This window comes from Penicillium soppii (genome assembly GCF_028829465.1).
Source record: "Penicillium soppii strain IBT 18220 chromosome Unknown utg000006l, whole genome shotgun sequence".
In the NCBI taxonomy this organism is placed as follows: domain Eukaryota; kingdom Fungi; phylum Ascomycota; class Eurotiomycetes; order Eurotiales; family Aspergillaceae; genus Penicillium; species Penicillium soppii.
In genome coordinates this window covers 938,447-957,526 of record NW_026643236.1, presented here as the reverse complement: position 1 = coordinate 957,526, position 19,080 = coordinate 938,447, and the positions used below count along the sequence as shown (strand labels likewise).

The 19,080-nt window shown below is 45.0% G+C and overlaps 6 protein-coding genes across 6 annotated transcripts; 2 read left to right on the top strand and 4 right to left on the bottom strand.

The window, feature by feature from the left end:
- Position 1: 1 nt before the first annotated feature.
- On the bottom strand, positions 2-3,611 carry N7529_007731 (uncharacterized protein; the record flags this gene model as incomplete). The annotated part of the gene is made up of 9 exons (XM_057243258.1): positions 2-94; positions 320-576; positions 639-927; positions 974-1,074; positions 1,125-1,128; positions 1,183-1,224; positions 1,279-1,337; positions 1,400-3,415; positions 3,473-3,611. The coding sequence occupies 9 exons, from the start codon at positions 3,609-3,611 to the stop codon at positions 2-4; spliced, it is 3,000 nt and encodes a 999-aa protein (XP_057094796.1).
- Positions 3,612-6,410: 2,799 nt separating this feature from the next.
- N7529_007730 (uncharacterized protein) lies at positions 6,411-7,007 on the top strand (the record flags this gene model as incomplete). Its single annotated transcript, XM_057243257.1, has 1 exon — positions 6,411-7,007. The coding sequence occupies one exon, from the start codon at positions 6,411-6,413 to the stop codon at positions 7,005-7,007; it is 597 nt and encodes a 198-aa protein (XP_057094795.1).
- A 1,915-nt stretch (positions 7,008-8,922) lies between these two features.
- Positions 8,923-10,229, bottom strand: N7529_007729 (aromatic ring-hydroxylating oxygenase subunit alpha; the record flags this gene model as incomplete). The annotated part of the gene is made up of 2 exons (XM_057243256.1): positions 8,923-9,337; positions 9,391-10,229. 2 exons carry the CDS (start codon positions 10,227-10,229, stop codon positions 8,923-8,925), a joined length of 1,254 nt encoding a protein of 417 aa, XP_057094794.1.
- Positions 10,230-11,544: 1,315 nt separating this feature from the next.
- On the bottom strand, positions 11,545-12,830 carry N7529_007728 (uncharacterized protein; the record flags this gene model as incomplete). The annotated part of the gene is made up of 5 exons (XM_057243255.1): positions 11,545-11,813; positions 11,869-12,063; positions 12,128-12,214; positions 12,276-12,729; positions 12,780-12,830. The coding sequence occupies 5 exons, from the start codon at positions 12,828-12,830 to the stop codon at positions 11,545-11,547; spliced, it is 1,056 nt and encodes a 351-aa protein (XP_057094793.1).
- Positions 12,831-14,350: 1,520 nt separating this feature from the next.
- On the bottom strand, positions 14,351-15,638 carry N7529_007727 (TauD/TfdA dioxygenase family protein; the record flags this gene model as incomplete). The annotated part of the gene is made up of 4 exons (XM_057243254.1): positions 14,351-14,479; positions 14,540-14,673; positions 14,726-15,446; positions 15,507-15,638. 4 exons carry the CDS (start codon positions 15,636-15,638, stop codon positions 14,351-14,353), a joined length of 1,116 nt encoding a protein of 371 aa, XP_057094792.1.
- Positions 15,639-17,542: 1,904 nt separating this feature from the next.
- On the top strand, positions 17,543-18,605 carry N7529_007726 (uncharacterized protein; the record flags this gene model as incomplete). The annotated part of the gene is made up of 4 exons (XM_057243253.1): positions 17,543-17,574; positions 17,707-17,826; positions 17,887-18,199; positions 18,546-18,605. The coding sequence occupies 4 exons, from the start codon at positions 17,543-17,545 to the stop codon at positions 18,603-18,605; spliced, it is 525 nt and encodes a 174-aa protein (XP_057094791.1).
- Positions 18,606-19,080: the final 475 nt, after the last annotated feature.

The following is a 19,080-nucleotide window of genomic DNA, read 5'->3' as shown; positions in this document are numbered from 1 at the left end:
GCTAGATGTTGAGTGGAAGCTTCTCGTTCAAGGCCATCGTGATAAGCCGAACATTGTCGACCATAAGAAGCTGAAGACCAGCGGCCTTTTGCACCTATATTAGATGAGATGATTAGTGAATTGCTCCAATTGTTGACACATGAAGTAGAGGAGGGTTTCTCAAACCTACTTTAGAATTCTCGGGAAGGTTGTTTAGAGCACCGTAAGATCCACAGACTAATCCGGATCTTTTAACGTAACCCACGAGTCTTGGGCACATAATCAATGTCTCAGAAGCAAATATTATGCCAGCTAACGCCCAGCGCCTCGCAAAACGAACCGCTGCTTGCAGACTGCTGGCCCTCATGTCCATGTCCGACGCCGGTAACCTTCCGGCATTGGTGATAAACATGACAGGGTAGATGTTCTGCTTGGTAGCTAAGAGCATGCAAACTTCAGGAGAAAAGGAGGAGAGTATGATCCTCCTTTCACCATTAGTCTGGAATACCTGGTCCAGGATTTTATCAATAAATGTATTGATCTCGAGAGCGACAGGTGCCATGCCGGCTTCCACAGCTTCGTGAAGTCGGGGATATTCTTCGAATTAGAGTTAGCGCAGTTCAGTCTTTCAAACATTCTTGTTGATTGAAGAAACCTACTTATCTCAATGTTAAAACTGATCGAATCGGGTAGCTTTCCAATTAATTCTTCTAGAGTGGCGAATGAGCCTTGAACAGAATGCCTCCTGGTATTCGGCTTAAATCCTTTGTTTTGGAAATCAACAGTGACCTTCATCCTGTCGTGAATATGTTGAGTATCCTCTTCCTGTTCCTTCGACACAGAGCGTGACCGAATCCTGGGCCTTTGCGATAGAATATAGGAGTTCGGCGTTCCGAGGACCGATATAGGTTTGCCCCTGGGGGATTGAAGCTTGCTTGCGTACATGAACTATAAATGTGAGACTTGAGTGTGACTTCGAATTCGGGGTGCTGACCTGTTCAAAGCTGAGATCGTGGATGGGTATGTCGGTTCCCGATTCGCTCAGTGAGAAATCATGATAAATAATAGGCACGAGATCCCTAGTAAGTTGCGCGTCTGCTCATATATTAGAAAGGATCGGAGTTCAGGATCTTGGGTGATTTTACCAAACTATCCAATGATGTTAGTATAATCAAAAAAGGTGACCAGCAGTACAGTACCTACCTCGACATATGATGCACCTAGCTTGGCGGCAGATAGGAAGGACTATTTGAATGTTAGATGAACCAAGGATGGGAATCGAAATAGAAATCAAGTTACCTCGATCGTGTTTTCACCCAGCTGAAGCTGGCTGCGATTGGCCGTGTTTTGACCGAGTCCTGTTCGGCATTAGGAAATGTGAACTGTGTGACAAACTCTGCTGGCTGGGCGTTATAAATACCTCTATGACCAACGACTTGGAAAGTATCCTTTTCCAATTCCTGTTTGGGAGACGATGGAGTTTCAGAGGATGCGAGTGGCTTAGCAATGATGCAGGTAAAGGTCACAGTCCCCATAATGTCCATTGTGGCTTTTTCGAAAATGGGAACAGTGCGTTCTCTGACGAGACTCTCGCGGTTCTCACCAAAGCATTTTCTATCGCTTCCTAACAATGCCGCAGCACTACCCACAAGTTGACGCTCTTCATAAGAGTGGTCGGAGTTGTAAAAATTGAAAACCAGACGTGCTTGACTTGGCATTGCAATAGGGAACACAAAAGGCTCGTTAATCATGTCACTGAGCAAGGGCAATTTCAAAATTGGGCTTGTGTTGTCCTCTACCGAGATCGACATCTCGAGGGAGGATAAAGTTGTTGCCGAGGAGCCGTCAAAGTCAAAGGCTTCGACATGTTCACCTTTTCTCAAGACACCAAGATTGACAATAACTTGATGCTCAGAGACCGAAAGGGGGGAGCTGGTTTGAGATTCCGCCTTCCACAGTAAGCTTGCAGGACCGCCAGTCAGATTATTAGAGTCCCATGATTTCAAGATTGCAGCAACAGCTAGGTGACCTCTCAGCGCGGCGTGCTCCTTAGCAGTCCAACCAAGATGGTCGACTTTGTCTTGGTCAGCTCCCGCTTGTAGAAGAAGTTCGACGATCGACTGGTAACCTTCCACGCAAGCAATGAACAATGGAGTCCAGCCATGTGGGGTTTCGGGGGTGTTTATATCGACATCGCTGCCATCCTCCAGCAACATTTTCACGTAATCTTCACGTCCAATTTGAGATGCAACATAGAGCGCAGACTCATCGTGTAAAGAACTACTGTTAGGACCAAAGCCAGCCTTTACGAGGAGAAAGACCATATCGTCATGCTGATATCGGAGGGCAATGATTAGAAGATCGTTCAAGCCCCAGCACGATGCTTCGTCACTTCTGTTGTCCAACCGCAAGGTCTCTAGGAATGTGGTTGCAACATCCACATGGTTTTTTATGACGGCGTAGTGGAATGCTGTAAAGCCATGGTAGTCCGACGACAAGATCAGATTTGAAGCGTAGCCACCGCCTAAGCCTTGAGCACAGCGGAGGATTGGTTGGCAGACAGAATCCAGACCATAAAGTGCCCCATAATGCAGGCTTGAGCGCAGACAGTTGTCTTTTGTAAACAAGGCGTCCGTTTGGCGAGGCACAAGATAATCGAATGCAAAGCCAAACAAGCTATAGTCTCTCTTCTTGCCGTCATCATTGGTTTGACCTTCCATAGATATGATTTGGTTCAGCAACTCGTGATCCAGCACAACGCCATCGATGTCAAACACCTTTGCTAGCAAATTTTCGAAGCAAAGTTGAGAATTACAGCTCACGGCAGTCTCAGCCATTTCGTACACAATAGATTTCCGGTCAAGCTTTATCGTAGGATCACGCGACAAGTTCCGGAGCAGAACGGCCAAAGTAGAGGGATCATCGTTGCTGACAGCGCGATATAAAGCCGGTCTTTTGGTAGCGAGGAATTGCTTCTGACGAGATGTGTCTTTGTCTGAAGACAGCTGCATACCCTCGGGAACTTCACGTGCTTCCTTAATGCTACTCGTCAAGCTGTCCAATCTGTTCAAAAAGTTCACGGAATGCCTATGGCGATCGATTTGGGAAACGTTCCAGCTAGACTTCTGTTCTTCATAAGCTGGAGTATCGAAGCTGTTCGATCGCTCAACTTTGGTGTATAATCTGTGCATCGCGCATTCATTCACACGAGAATATCTTTGGAGTTTCTCGAAATCATTGCGAAGTTCCGAGGCGACTTTGAGAAAGCTCCTTGCTTCGTGGAACTCCCTCGTGCCATCACTTGAAAATGCACATGCTTTGATCGCCCTTTCGTACTTGATACAAAGTTCGGCTTGTCTAACCCTAAGAAGATCACAGTTCTCACGATGAAAATCGTCAAACGACTCGTTACTCTTTTCGAGGAGTTTATATACCTCTATCATTTACATTAACACTTTTTGTTCCCTTCACCCGCATAAAAGAGTGAACCAACCTGTAAAATCTGGCTCAGAACTTTCATCGATCGACTTCCCGACCGCCAGCTTGAGTGTGCGCTTGACCACGCTGTAGGGCACATAGAAAGACTCCCATTCCGGCACAATGTACGCATGCAAATCCCGACCGAACCGCATGTTGGAAATGGTAAGTAGCGAAATACAAGCAAAAGAGGTATATCAAAACTCTAAACTCGTAACTCGTGCGTTTCACGGATGTTGCCGTCTTATTTCTGGAAGGATTTCCAAACCCCTGAGATTAGTAACAGCAAAAAGTGGAGTTTAGGCGCGTCCCGACAACATACGTAGATTTAATAGTGTGTGGATCTCGGATCAATTATTGTAACCGTAAGTTTGTTTCTCTCTTTGTCATTGGTTTCAATAGGTTGGTTGCCTTATAGTTCAATTTATTGTCCAATAGCTCGCTTGAATTGGCATCAATGGCATTGATCCCAAAAGGTTCTTCCATCGTTCAGCCTATTGGGTTGTCAGCATATTGAAGCTTAGGGCTAGTATAGACAAGCGAAAGTCTCACCTTAAAACATGCGAGCTGATGGCGTGAAATTGAAATCATGATACGATTATACTTTTGCCATGATGTTAACAAGTCTCGATTAAAGGAACAAAGGAGAAGGCACCGAAGGTGTACTTTCTATAGAAAGAATGAGGGACTAGATGTGATGAAGTTGCGGGGTAACAGATGAGGTACATCTCATCACATTTATTTTGTTCCTCTCTACCCTTTTCGAGATGTTTTACATTGCTCAAGTCCGTCATTGTCAGAGCAATAGTATGGGTGGCTCTAGCTATTCTCCCGTTGGTTGTGAATTTGTTGAACAATTATAACACGGAATTTCGAAAAATACAGAGCCTCGCGAAGGTACAAATGACAACTGTAAGAATAATCGAGTGAAATTAGTGCTCAGTATACGGTGATGTTGAAGGCTGTTGTCTTTTGCATTGTCCCGCACATGGAGAGTTTTGGAGCATACCTCACATCTCAACCCTATGACCAGGCTGCTGCGAACGGTCAATTGGGAGAATGGCTCGAGTGATAGTGATGCTGTCAAAGAGTGTTTGTAATAGTTTCGAAGTAACCGTGGTGAAATTGAGGATCCCTGCTTTGATGAGTCGGGGTTCAAGATAGATGTTCTCATTGTCGCGAACAGTATGAAACCGTTGATTGCGATTTAATTTCCCTCAGTTGAATGAATGTCGTCTTAATTCCCCAGAGTGGGCGGCTCTCCAATGCTAATCTGTCACCTGTCCGATCAGCAGTTCACAGTGTGACTCGGGCCTATGCTCCGACATTTATGTAGATATAAAGAGAGGATTTCAGTGAGGCTAGCCTTTAAAGAATTCACCGAAGTTTGTAGCATATTTTGTGAGTTTTATGTCTGAGCGATGAATTGAAAAGAAAAACCTGCATCTGGAGGGAGGATGTTCCTTCCCTCCTCCCCTTTGCACTTAGTAAGAATTCTGTGTGACGTGAGAATGGAGATGAACTACACTCCTTCTATGCCCTTATGGTTATCCTAGCAAAAGTATGATCATAATGAGTCTTCGGGATTTGCTTTCTACCTTTATATCGTCATTGGTCATCTGATCAACTAGGGTGAAGGTGGCGAAGCTTTTAAAAAAGCGACGTTGGATGTCTTTACAACTACCTGGCCGTCTTTACAACCTTGATCCCAGCGACCCTAATCTATGATCTAAGACTCCAACTCAACTATTTCGGAACTAGAGTTAGATGAGTAATGTGAAACCTCAATGTTCTGTTTCAAGTTCTCCATACTGCAATAAGCTAGACATTGATTTGCCACTATCGGATCATCACAATGTTGTCTTTCTCTTAGACGACTCGTTGCTATTATCCAGCACAAAGGCCCTTCGTTTGATTGATATTTGCCAACCAACTTAGTACGACGTGCCAATTTCTGTCCTAGAGAACGATAATGAGGGTCTAGATAGATTGCGATAAAGACCAGCCATTAGTCCCATATTTTCACCATGAACAGATAAATGTCACAATAAATAAGTCGGGCTAATCGGGTTTTTGGCAAATTACGACCGGATTTTTCCAAATTGATCGCTCCACAAAAGTTTTACAAGCAAGGGGAAAATTCAAAACATGGCTAAAAGGCTAGGAAAACCACAATACGTCAACCCAAAAGAAGTTTTGTGACAGAGAGAAACCAAGAAAAGGGAATGCATGAGATAAATAACGTGTCCCACGACTTTGCAAGTATTTTCCGGGGGACGAGCAGTTTTGGAGGACCCCTCACGTCATCAAACATGAATGCCCACTTCCAACGGAACAGGTAATTTGAGCTTTGAGCATTTGCGAACCCAACTGTCTCACATAAATATGACCAACAAAATAGTCACAGTGACAGGAAAGCTTTCTTCAGACCCCTTTTCAAATGCTCGCATGCGCATCAATTTTAAACAGCATACTACCATGAAACCCCTCCTCCCTTAACTTTTAGATCGCACTCTGAAAACATCCAACTACAATTTTCAGCCGAATCTTAACTTATTTACCAGCTCACATTTGGAAGAATTATGCATGCGCAAAAGGAGCGGTCAGAATATGCATACTAGGCAGCAGTGCCCAGATATTTACACGCTGAGGGTGCGCTGAGCTCCATCTGTTAGCATACTAGCCAGCGCGACCCCGGCTTGGCCATAACTTGGCTCCTATGACGATGGGCGTTGTAGAGGAGACCTGCATATTAGTGGCTTGGCTTGGCTGGCCCTGTATATATTTGGTTGGGTTGTATTTTGTAAGGCTGAGAGTCTGAGCGCTTACATTAATTTAAATATGAGTTCGTATCCCTTATTTCTGCTCCGTAATAATACATTTTCTTGGTTTCCCTGCAGAGAATCGACTCTCCAAATTATTTTTGAACTCAATTCTCTGAACTTTCCGCGAACATGTATCTCACCTCTTTCCTCGTGACCGCCCTAGCTACTCTAGCCACAGCCGCCGAATCGAGCACCTCAAAGCCATACTTGGGAGCTGGATTTGACTGGGCTTCCAAGATCCCCAATTATCAAAGCACAGCAGCTAGCGTTGCTGGTATCAATTCCCATATTACCACATATGAGATCTCATGTCTGAGCAATGCCCCTAAGTCGGTCTGCCATATTGAGACTCCCTGGACCCTCATCCAGGGCTCCACAACCTTCAGCTTCACTGGACAATATACTGCTGCTACCACAGGAAAAGTTGGCACCGTGACTGTGTCCCGCCACTTTGATTGCTCGTTCACCAGCACCAGCGTGTCTGCCTCTTGCTCATTCCAGTATCAGGTCACTGGCTCCAACAGCGGCGTTGAATACTCCACTGCTACCTCCACTTCAACCACCAGCCTCCCCACAAAGTCAATGAAGTACTACGCCATGCCTGTCACTGGTGGTGTTTCTAAGTTGACCAGCACCCAGACAACTAAGACTACTGGTGCAGCTGCCATGGTTACTGCCGCTCCTCTTGGAGCCGCAGCAGCTGTTGCCATTGCTGCCATGTTGTAGTGTTGTGGATAATCTGATGTCCAATGGCGTTGGTTTATCATTGGTGAAGAAAATGTTGGTGATCATGAGGATTCCAAGAGCCTGATGGTACTTGTTGTAGCTTTTTGGGTGAAATATTATTCCATTTCAGTGTTATACACAGCGCCGTGTCAATGAAGCTTCTTAATTTTCGGGTTAATGGTACGGAGTCGAATGGTGAATTTTTTCGTTGTTGCCTATTCTTGGAATTTCCGCGCGGGCCGGCCCGGACCAATAATGATCATTGTGACTTTGTACTTTGGCCCAATAGTGCAGTGGCAGCTGTAAAATGACCAATGAAAACACAGGGATCGCCCTATATTTGAATAGCCTCAACATTTCGAGCTTTCTATGCTTCCTGTCTTTATACTCTTCTCTATTGTTTGTGATGTATAGATGCCATGCTTGCCGGCTTCTTTATTTAGGTAGTTGTGATATATGTCCCCCAGTTGGTCTCTCGCGGAGCTATTACATTACTAGTTTTATAAAAGGCCCGCGGGTGCTACCTAAGAAGAAATTCCAGCCTTGTTTACCATAATCGAAATAGAAATGGGTATTAGACACCCAGAGTGCGAGTTAATCGACATCATGGAAAGATCTAGGTAGCGAGCTTAGCATTTTTAAATCAGAGATTCATCTAAAACCCCGAGAAATACACGAGGGCAACGTGTAGAGAAAACGCCAAAAAAGTACCTAGGTATACACTAGCCGTACATAAGCCATGGATATAAATAAATGTGGATAAACTTAGGCAAAGCGAAGACAAGATGTCGATATGATACAGATAGAGATGATAGACAGTATAGGTAAGCGTAGATAAGCCAGGGATAAAGCGCAGAAGGTATAAATAAAAAGGCGCAGTTGGATAAGGCCGTAAGGATGGAGACCGTAAGAAGGTACGGTTGAATCTTGAAAATTCCAAACTTTAGGAGGACGTACCTAGGATCTGAAATATTGCCAAAGGGTTAATCGTTGTTGAAAGGAGTAAGTGCTTAAAGTGGTGATAAGGGTTGGAATCAGTTCCAGCAGATCCATCAGGTATTGTTTTGGAATTCATCTGACCCGGCTGATAAGACACTCCGACGAGTGCACTTGAACTTCTTGATCAAGGAGCCAGTCACGCCATTTTCAACAACAATGTCAACCCCTACTCCTCGAGTTACTCATGACCTATTGCTCCCAGCAAGGGATCTTGCAGAGTCCCATTTGGCAACACTGACCATGGGTTCCCTCAGGTCGCGATGTTGGCATTGCGGTAGTTGAGGACTACTGTGAGGACCTTGATCAATACTGCAGTCGGTGCAAGGGGCAATAGCAGTGCGCTCTTCTACAAGATTCAACTTGGGTGCGCTGGGGATATAGTTGTCTGTTCGCCGAAACGCGCGACGTTGAGTGGCTTCGAAGGTAAACATCTCTCGCGGGTATTTGATACCAAGACCACGAACACGATTGACGAAAGGGCTTATATTATGGCTGCATCCAAGTGTGTCGTTTAGCAAGGTGATTTGAAACCCATGGAAGGACTTCCGCGTCTGTCGACGTCATGCTGATAGTGCGGGGATTGGAATAACCCCGTGAGACTCCCTACGTGGCAACATACACCATGTTTCTAGATGACACATGGAGCAGTATGTCCTGTGTTTTGGATTTGTCAGTATGAGGGTAACATAAGAATCGGGACTAAAAGGAAACAATTCAATTTAATTAGTAAGGCTAAGTCTAATTCACACGGTCATGCCCTAAATCAAAACAATCGCTAAGAAGAGAAACAATGCAACTATCACACGAACCATCAATCAGAATCGCACCCACAGTTCGCCGTCTTTGCAAACTACTGGTCTCTTCGTTATCGGTATCTGACGTTCCACTACCCTGGGTATAAAGTATGGTTTCCTAATCACCAAGCCAGAAGCTCTTTCTGAGCCCCACAAGCGAGGGACGCACAAAGTGCCTCATCCTTGTCACTGACCTTCGCGTCACAGGATACCTTCGGCTTCGCAGGCCAGACCTCTCGTCCCTTGGCTTTCTCACGGTCGAAATGCTCCGTGACAACGTCCCGAACTGTGCTTTGGAAGAACAGAGGGGCTTTCTCGTATTTGGGATGAAGTTGACCGTTTGTGAAAACATTTCGGTCGATGTTATTTTGTGCGTTTGTGCAGAGAACCTTGTCTTCTCTCATGACGCGTGCGTACATTTCACTGATGAGCTTGAAGTCTTCATCGGAAGAGTTCTTGTTCCGGTAGACCTCGTAGGCCATTTGGGAGGTGTCTGGGCCCTTTGGAAGGAATTTCTGTACCATGATAAAGTGGGGACTGGGTATGTCAGAAGGGTCAATTTGAAATACAAACTTGGGGTATGGACTCACGAGACAACCATGGCCGAAATGGGGAAGTAATATGTGCTCGCTGTGTAGAGACCTCTTGCAATCTGCTCTGGTGTAGAGACGCAATGGTGCTGAATGTGGCCATCTTTGGTGTCACTGTCGAAAGAATCGAGATTGAGGAACTCAGGGATATCGGCATGGGTTGTCGGACAGTGGTAACATTCATTGAAGTTATCGGCCAGAATCTTCCAGTTGTAGTGACCCTCGAGCTCGTAAGCATGATCAAGATCGTAGTCGTCAAAATTGTAGGCTTTGTACCGATCTTGCTTGTCAACATTTTCAAAGTGCTCCTCCCACGATACTTCTGGTTCTTCCTTTGCATCCAAGTTGACCCAAATAAAACCATTCACGTCGACCTTGACGTGGATTCTGAAGAGATTATTTTGATTCTTGTCAAATCCATCCAGCTCTTGGTACCCAGGCGCTTTCGCGAGCTTGCCGTTGAGCCCATATGACCAGCCGTGGTATCGACAGGAGATGATTTTGGAATTTCCGGAACCCTCCTGCTCGATAACCGGGTACGCACGATGTCTGCATACATTGTGGAACGCGTTGATCTCGCCTTGTCGGTCACGAGTGATGATAAAATCGAAACCCGCAATCTCATAGCGGAGCCAGTCACCCGTGTTCTTGACGCGAACGCTGTGGGTGATGAAGAGCCATCTCTTGGAGAATATAGCCCGACGCTCCAATTCGTACATATCTGGAGAAGTGTACCATGATGCCGGCAAGGCTCGCACTGGTGTATCTTTAACTTGCTCCTTTGCAGAAGGGGGAGCATTGTTGCCGAAGCCGAAGTAATGCATCACTGAAGTTGCCATTGTGATCTGTTTCGAACCCTTTCAAAGAAAGTTTTCTTTATATCCTGATCCACTGCAAGTGACCGTAGGGACTCCTTTTTATGTGCCATGGTGATTCGATAGTAGCCCGGTAGTTATGATTGTATTCCGATCAGATGATTAACCCGATATTCTAATATGGAAGCGAAACCCATCACTGGGCGGGTTGATCACCAAGAACAGACATGGAACCCGCCAAGCTGTTTCGGCAGCAGAGGCGGAGGACGCTTCACGCCACAAATGATTGGCTGCGTGGTTTGGGTCGAAGCCCGTCGGATGACCCGATAGTTATCCGTTCGTCAAATTTCCCCCGTTGAATTGAACATTGTACCCCCACACAATGTGTGATCGTGACATCAAAATGATTACCAAAAGAGCCAATAGAGTTCCCCGAGATTAAGATGACTCTGGGCCCACCTAGTTAAATGACAAGAGCCCCAGTTTTCTAGCACTGATATTTTGTTAAAAGGGAATTGACCCCCAAGGTGCAAGGGCTTAAATCCTGAAGTAAGTCACCTGCAATTTTTCTCGGGTCTGAGCCGCGTCTGAACCGTGTCAGAACCGTGTCAGCTGTCAGTTCCGAGATAGTTATCTACGGAGTACATGTTGTTTGTTGGTTCAAATACACGGAACGGAAATATCTTAACCCGAAGCATGTATGATGCGTGGTTCCCCCGATGCTGCGACACGTTGCTTCTTTTCCTTGGACTAGGCCGCAATGCGATTCGCAGATGAAAGAATAAAGCTGGTCCAAATAAAACAGCTTCATCTTCAGCAAAATGACTCATATAACCTTGATTACACCAACGCCGATACTGGTAAATAAGGCCCCCAATGGAATGAGGAGATGAAAAGTGATGAGAAGGATCTACCAGTTCATGTGGGTGCTGTTTGCTTACCTGATTGTGGCACTGGATTATATTGGTTCTTACTGATAATTCTATTCATGGATATTATGTTCTCAGTCCTGCTTTATGGCCGTAAGCTACCTGAGCGGATGAAACCCCTGTTTCTGACTCCCTGTCGATTCATTTACTTGGAATCCCGCTGGAATAGGTTGATAGTAATTTCTCAGGAAACTATATGAATTAATTAGATTCATTGCGGGGAGTGTCGACCCAATGAAGCCCGGGTATGGTCATCAGAAAGAGGATAAATTTCCTCTTAATAATCAAACTAGATGAAAGTATCACATTGTTGACTTCTGATAGTTGGAAATGGATAAGAATTTCTAGGAACCCCGAAATACAGATGAACAAAATATTTAGTCAAGGCTTGTTTGGTGTTTGCAAGTCTTCTAGCCATCTACAGACGGAATTGGAGCACCACGGTTGACTTCATAATCCCCACGGACAGGAACGATGCTTAATGGGTTCATGGATTCCTCATCAGCCGCTGATAACTGGATGTCCCCAACAGATTGTGATAGATCTTGATTATACGCCTCTTTCGACTTCTTCAGAATGGGATCGTATGTGTTATGGTACACCGCCCGGGCAGATGGGCTCTGGCTTTGGAAGGTGATAAAAAGTTGCCGAAGGGAAGTGACACAAGAAACAATGATCGCTAAGAACTCAAAGTCAGCGGGAGAGAAAGAAAACAAGGATCTAAGACCATATACCAATGTCAACCTCAACGAAGCTCCAGAAACACAACCAGTCGATATTGATTTGACGATCATAGTTCATACCAACAGCGACACGAATGATCGCACTGATCATGATCAGGATGGTGGCAGAGAACATGCTGAGCAGGACGAGCTTCTTGCGCCACGAGATACGGGTGTTCCATAATACCAGGAACGGAATAGATAGGACTAGAAAATGTGTTAGACTTCAGAGAGCAAACAACGGTCTGGTATGGGTGCCTGTGAAACATACTCATCAAGTCTGTGATAATATCACCGGTAGCGTTGGCCCAGAAGCTGCGATTTTCGTAGTGAACGTGGTTAAGTTGGGGACATTGGGCTGTAATTAGACCAATCAGCATCACTATTGGAGAGACAGGACGGATTTCGAGTTTTCTCACTAATAATATATTCAATTCCCCCCAAGCTGCATTTGTATTCAATGTCACCAATAGAGGCGATATAGACAGCCGCGGTACAAAAGAGCACAACAAACCACCAGACACGCAAAGTTTTTACCTTCGAGCTGAAGCGATAGAAGAATGTCATAAATGAGAATTTTATACACCACAACCCCGTATAGAATAAAATCTGGAATAGCACGTTGTAGCGCATAAAATTGTTGTACCTTGGTAGAAACTCGAGGGTGAAAGGCTCCATGCCCGCGCTGATCGCATAAAGTTCGTAAAGGATATGCCCCTTCACCTGCCAAACAATTGCAGCGGTAAGGATGATGATCCAGGCAGATATAACCAGAAAGTCATCTATGAAAAGACGGCGGAATGAGGCAAATTGCACATAAATGCGAAAAAGAACGAAGGATAATGATATCCCAGTGAAGGCCCATAGGATGGCCTATGAGGAGTGTATTAGCCCTAACCTATGTATAGGAATGAGAAACCAACCAAAAAGGCACGCTCAGGGATTCTACTGTGCTGGTCATCAAACTCCGCCATTGGTGGTCAAGGATGGCAAATAAAACTAGATATATCAATAAGTGAGAAGCAGATGAGAGGCAGATAAGAAGCTGGAGAAAATATATCTAAGATACAACATTTGTGGGGCGATATAGTTGAGGGCCTGAGTATGCTCTTTGTTAATTTCATCAGTAGTGTATCTTCACTCAATTGGCGTGACAGCACCACCTTTGCATTGCCGGATCCAGAGAATAGTGGCCACTTTCTTTGACAATAAAATTTCAGACAATACCATATATTTTGCAGCCCATTCACAAGGAAATCTGTATCCACTAGAAGCTCAGGCCTACGCCTTTAACGCAACTTGAGATGGTACGATGAGCGAATCAAGACCAGTTCCAAGCGACCGCACTTGTCGGCTTATTTTGAAGGATGTTCTGATTTCTGCGAAAAAGAAGTCCCCTGGTCGGTTCACTCGATTCAATAAGAGAAAAATTTTTGGTTGACAATCAGGCTCATGAAAGGATTTTGCCCATAATACGCAGTGTCACTATCAAAGGATCTAGAGTTACCAGGTCATCAAGATTTCATCCCTATTTGAAGAAACTCGTGCTTCAAGCATGGGATGAATTTGATAAATGAAGAGAATATCAATTACACAAGTTTTCTCCACAGATATCCACGTGGGTGTTCACAATTGACGGTTCCCACGTGGACTTCTTTTGAGGCAGGTGCAGCTACCGAACCACTGGAGCTATTTATTATAGATAGAAGAATCCGCATGAATTATCATTGGATAAGGAGTGATTGAGCGATGAAGTTAGGGGCGCCTCTTCAAAGAAATCAAGTGTCCTACCGTTGCAATGCCCAAACAAAGAATCCAGATAACCGTTCACGCTCTGGACCTGGAACCTCAAAGAAAAATCACTGAGATTCGCAAAAAATAGCTGACTATACAAATGCTGAAACGGTCGCGTCTTTCCTGGTCACATCATAATGCCCAACTCGAGTCTCCATAAAGGCAACTGGGCATCCAAGCCCCCTTTCCCAAAACCTCTTTCGAGGACCTTGTCACCACAATCCCACCTGGTGAGAAAAAATATCAGTTTCTCCGGCTTATACGCAGGATACTAACTCGGAATATGGAAGCTAGGGCCAACTCTTACGAGCTCATCTATGATGAGCGGATGATGAGGACTCCTTCAGAGCAAGATATGGCGTTTTTAGGGAACCAGATGGGTTGAAGAGATGTGTATGTATGATGAATAATTGTAAATTACAAATGAGTGTAAGTTCCCTGCCTACGGATCACGTCATAATAGCTTCAATGTGACTGTTGGTCATCATGGCTAAAGCTAAAGTGCTAGGATATTACGATTTAGTGGACAATGGATAATTCAATTTACTCTCAATAAATTCTTACATCGAAGAATGGGAGATTGATTGACGCTATCGGTGATAGGATACTTCTTGCCTATATGAAAAGTTCAGGAACCATCAAGTTCAAGAACAGTCTCGTCTGTATTCCTCGTTCCACGTAACTGAGTTGAGTAAAGTCCCTAAGAGCTATCGTTTTCTTCCAAATAAGGAGTCTCATAAGGACGCTCGGCCTGTGGGGTGATACGTGCTAAGTGGCGACGTTCACCAGTTGTCCAATCAAGAATTGCGGAGTGAGCAGTGACACGATTCTATAGATTGATACGTTAGCGCCCACAGGTTTCTGAGTGAATCACAGGGAAGTAACTCACATCCCAGACTACAACGGTCTTAGGAGCCCATCGGATGCGAGCCTGGTAATCAATGCCACGACCTACATGGGCCAGTAAGAAGGTCAAAAGAGCATCACTTTCTTCGCTCTTTAGTCCAACTATACTGCGTGTGACTTGAAACAGTGTTAGATGGGGTTTGATCCAGTATCAGATAAAGTGACTTACAGCCCCCGTTTACGAAAAGTGCCTTTTCGCCAGTTGCCGGATGGGTTCGAACCAAAGGATGCTCATTCTTCACAGGCTCTCGTCTCACAACTCCTCCTCGTTTTAGGCTAAATTCGGCTTGCTCAAACCCAGAATGCACCGCCTTCAGCCCATGAAGTAGCTCTTGAATCCGTGGCGAAAGTCGCTTGTAGGCCTCGACTTGATCCACAAAAATGGTATCCCCGCCAACTTCGGGGCCATCGAGAATGTATAAGAATGTGGTACCAGGTGGTTGCTGCTCATACGTCACATCCGAGTGCCATGATACACTGCTGTTGACTCCTTCGTTCCCTAGAATATTGTTGTTCCGGTGAACAAGGTGAATTTCAGGGTATCCCTCCGGGGACCCGCTCGTTGGGTGGATATGATGGCGGCCAAAATAGCCTCCAAAGTCCAGCGCATCTCCAATTGGGAGATCTGCAAGATCCTGATCTCTGAAAGCAACAACTTTACGTTGAGCAACTAGGAGGGCCAGCTGGTCCTTCCCGGCGGAAGTGAGCTTGCTTAGTTGTACGCCTGTTACTTCAGAGCCAATAGTCGGTGTGAGCTTCTGGATCTTTGAGCCTTCCGTCAAAAGATCTTTGAAGGATACATCTGCATCTTTGCCATGTTCGGTGTGCGTGAAAGGCTCGAGAGGTGGATACTTTTCAGTATAATCGAAGGTAGGTAAGTATTCTGGATACTAGATCATTTTTCGTATTAGTTGGGAATGAAAACGTTTGAACAAGTCGTCGTGACATACACTAGCAGTGGAAGTGCCTCCTTCTTCGTCAATAATTCTTCTGATTTTCGGGGGTGTCCCAGATGCTTCAGTATCGGACTTCAGAGGAGCGACGAGACCAGTGACAGGTCCCTCGATGATAGAAGGTGCCATTTCAAGTTGCGCTGGGATTCGAAAATAAAATTGTAGAGTTTGTATCGGTTCATCTGAGAGCTGCTGCTGAACTAAATACGGCCTGTTGGTAGTGCTGGCCCTTCGCGTGATTTCATCTCACGAGCACGTATACACTTCTCGGTAACATTGGTAGGAGCTAGATGTGAATATAAAGAATAGAGTATTGGTAAGCAGTAGATGACATGATTATGCAAAACACATCGGTGTTTGCGTGAATTGTACAATTAGATTTCTGAGTTGGCATTTTCGAGCCAGAGTGTCATATGGTAATTGCAGACTTTTGACAGAGCTTGGTTTCATCTACTTCGTTGACTAGTACAAGTACAGGCACTGAAGTTGCAAAATCGCCAAAAACCGTTCAAAACACAATGCCGAAGACCACCTACGTAAAGCGGGGTATGGGGGTTCAAGCTTGTCAACAGGTAAAAGAGATACAAATAAACTCTTACGTGCTTTGATTGTCGATAGCATCATCGAGTTGCGTTGTCAAACGGAACCAACATGGATCAATGTGTAAGTCTTGTTCGCATGACGCGATATTGCCCGCAATCACGTTCAGTCTCAATGTCCGTTATACACAACGTAAGGACAGGATACTGAATACGAACCCCTGGATGATTCAAGTGCAGTTGGTTGTGATATGGGTGGATTGACACCTATTCTCTAAGGCTGGGTTTTCATACATCCCAAGCCCCGTGGCCCTGGTGACAAATGTGTACTCGTACGATTATCGCCACACATCAGGCCTGGCAATTCCACGGCCACGACAGGTGGTAAGCTTATTAGGGAAAGACAGAAATATTAAATTGCTATCTCAAAGACGCCGCATTGAATTAAAAAGGAATTAGGGGTTACGGCCTTCTCGAGCTATAAATAGCATTTTCATGTACTCAGTTCGACCAAAGACACCCACCCTGTGAACTCCTTCCACCCTACGAATTGTGTCGGACTTGCTCTGCGAGAAGTGTAAAATTCTTGACCAATCATGATTGAAAGACAATCGAAATTTCGATTTTCAAGAAGAGATGGATTCTTTGGTTCTTTGGCAATAGCATTCTGCCACAAGCCTCTGCTTGACCATACATGTAGATGCATTGGGTTTCTGGAATAACTTCTTGTTAGAAGTTTGATATTATCTCTGCTGCTTTGGTCTTACCTCTTTTGACTACATATCAGGTCACTTCAGCTTAGGGGAAGTCAGAACAGATCCTGAACCGAAGGCTTCTAGGGCTTATGCATTGGTTTCAACCCATCAGTTGGCTTTTGCTGATAATTTTCTATCTTCAGTCAATAGTACTCTTTGACTGAATCTTCATTCCCGAATTTATTGAGGGTTTGATTTTTCATTCTTTCACTCGGTTACGTCGCCTAGATTTTTCTTTCATTTCGGGATCAGCCTCGGCATGTTCAAAGGAGTTCACGATGCATTCGGGCTTCATCGAGGGAGCAACAAAGAAAGCATGGTTAAGTAAAGTGAGACTCTTGGGTCGCAGAGCGCCCAATCTTGAATACAAAGACTGCTATTCCAGGCACTATTTTCTTTATTCTACAGTATCAGATACAAAGTACATCAGCCAATTTCCTATCAATATATTTCCTCCTCCCATCATTTTTTTATTGTACTTGTTCATGATATGTTTAGTGGGTTTCTTTTTCTAATCGTTCCACTTAGCTTTCATTGACGATTTAAGAGAGTCAATTGTTTGCTACATTATTTCCACAATGTCGGGCCGATACAATCTACGACACAGTACTCGTGCGAAAAAATTAAAGCCACAGCGCCCGGTAGGCTGTCCCAAAGATCAGATCCCACGTATGAAACTCAGGATAGAAGAACTTGATCTTGATAAATCCTATGCTGGCATACTCAAAGCTCCAAAGCGATGCCAGAAGTCCACGAAGTCAAGGCCTTGGGGTAAATGGAGAAACATTGAGCCCCTTACAGATCCAAGTAAACTTCCACGAGGCTGGCACATGAATGAAGACGATCTAGAGATTGAGTAGGGTCTTATCGATTTTGATATGGAAAATATACAGACTAATCAAGCCCCAACAGTGATATCGAAGGCCAGATCCAAAGATGCCATGAGCGTATCGCAGAGAATATCATGCCAGATGTTTTTCGCCAAAGGCTGAGAGAATATATGGCGTCCCGTGAGGAAAATGAGTGAGTATCCGGCCTGCGAACTAGTTATGTATTTCTGACTCATGCGAAACTATTACACAGACAGATGAGGTCCTCTGAATTTGAAAAGTTCCCATCTTCTGAGAAATTCAGCCAGGATTTCATCCTGCGAGTTCATGAGTTGGAGACCATGAGGACGGATCTGAAGAATAGCGGGGACAGTTCCAAGCAGCTCCAAAACATCAAAGCTCTTTTGAGTGCATACAGATCAGGTCGGTTGGATTGGAATCCTGGATTGGTGACTTACTGGTCAAATGGGGTTCAGATCTGTCAACCAAGACTATTCGAATGGGATGAATTCGAACTGGTTAATTCAGAGCATGAGGGAAACAAAGGAGGGTTTTGGACAGAAGGCGTAAGTGGACACCTTCACGATCTTTTGAAGCATGGCTCACTGTCGAACTATCTTTAGTTCACCAGTCCTGGGCCTGTATCAGCTTACACGTCACTGACACTGGGCCCATCTGACTCCAATCCAAGGCATATCCGGGTATGATTTTTGTTATTAGCTAATTATGGCCAATGCTGAGTTTCTTTTGCATAGTTGAAGTTAGCGCTTCGCCTCCCAGGGGTCGAATGGTTTGCAGAATTGGATTTCATCCATGATACTGGTTGCACCATGATGACCTTATATAGAAACGACCTCATCACACTTATGGGTCCCTATGTTTCACTTGATGGACCATATACCCCGATAATAGGCACAACAAGAGCTAGAAGCTCGAATGGCGGATCGGAAACCAGAGACATCATTGCACTAGAAGTCACGATTTTAAATGGTCATCGCCAAAGAATGACAGCCTGGACTAGAGTTCCATGCGGTCTCAAGAACGGGGGCTGGACGCCAAATGCCGTTCCTCGACTGGATGGACCGGTTTTGCGTGACCTTTTATATGCGGGATCAGCGCCTGATCTCCAACGGCTCCTCATACTTGCAACCCAAAAACGCTCACTCGTAGCGGCGCTGCCAAACTTAAATATTGCCAACAACCCACCGAATCCGCCATTCTTCAGATATACCGGAACTGTAAAATTTGCACCGAAGGGAGTGAAGTCAAGAGATGCAAAGGCGGCCAATCCTTCATAGAAGGAGTCATCGTGGAGAAGTAGCCAAAGACACCAACACCGAAGGCAATGCCACCCCCAGCTGCAAAAGTCCCTGCCGGAGGCACTAGCAGTACCCCAGTCAGTCGTCTGATCCCAGATATTTACTTTCTTTCCATTTTATTGATTTTT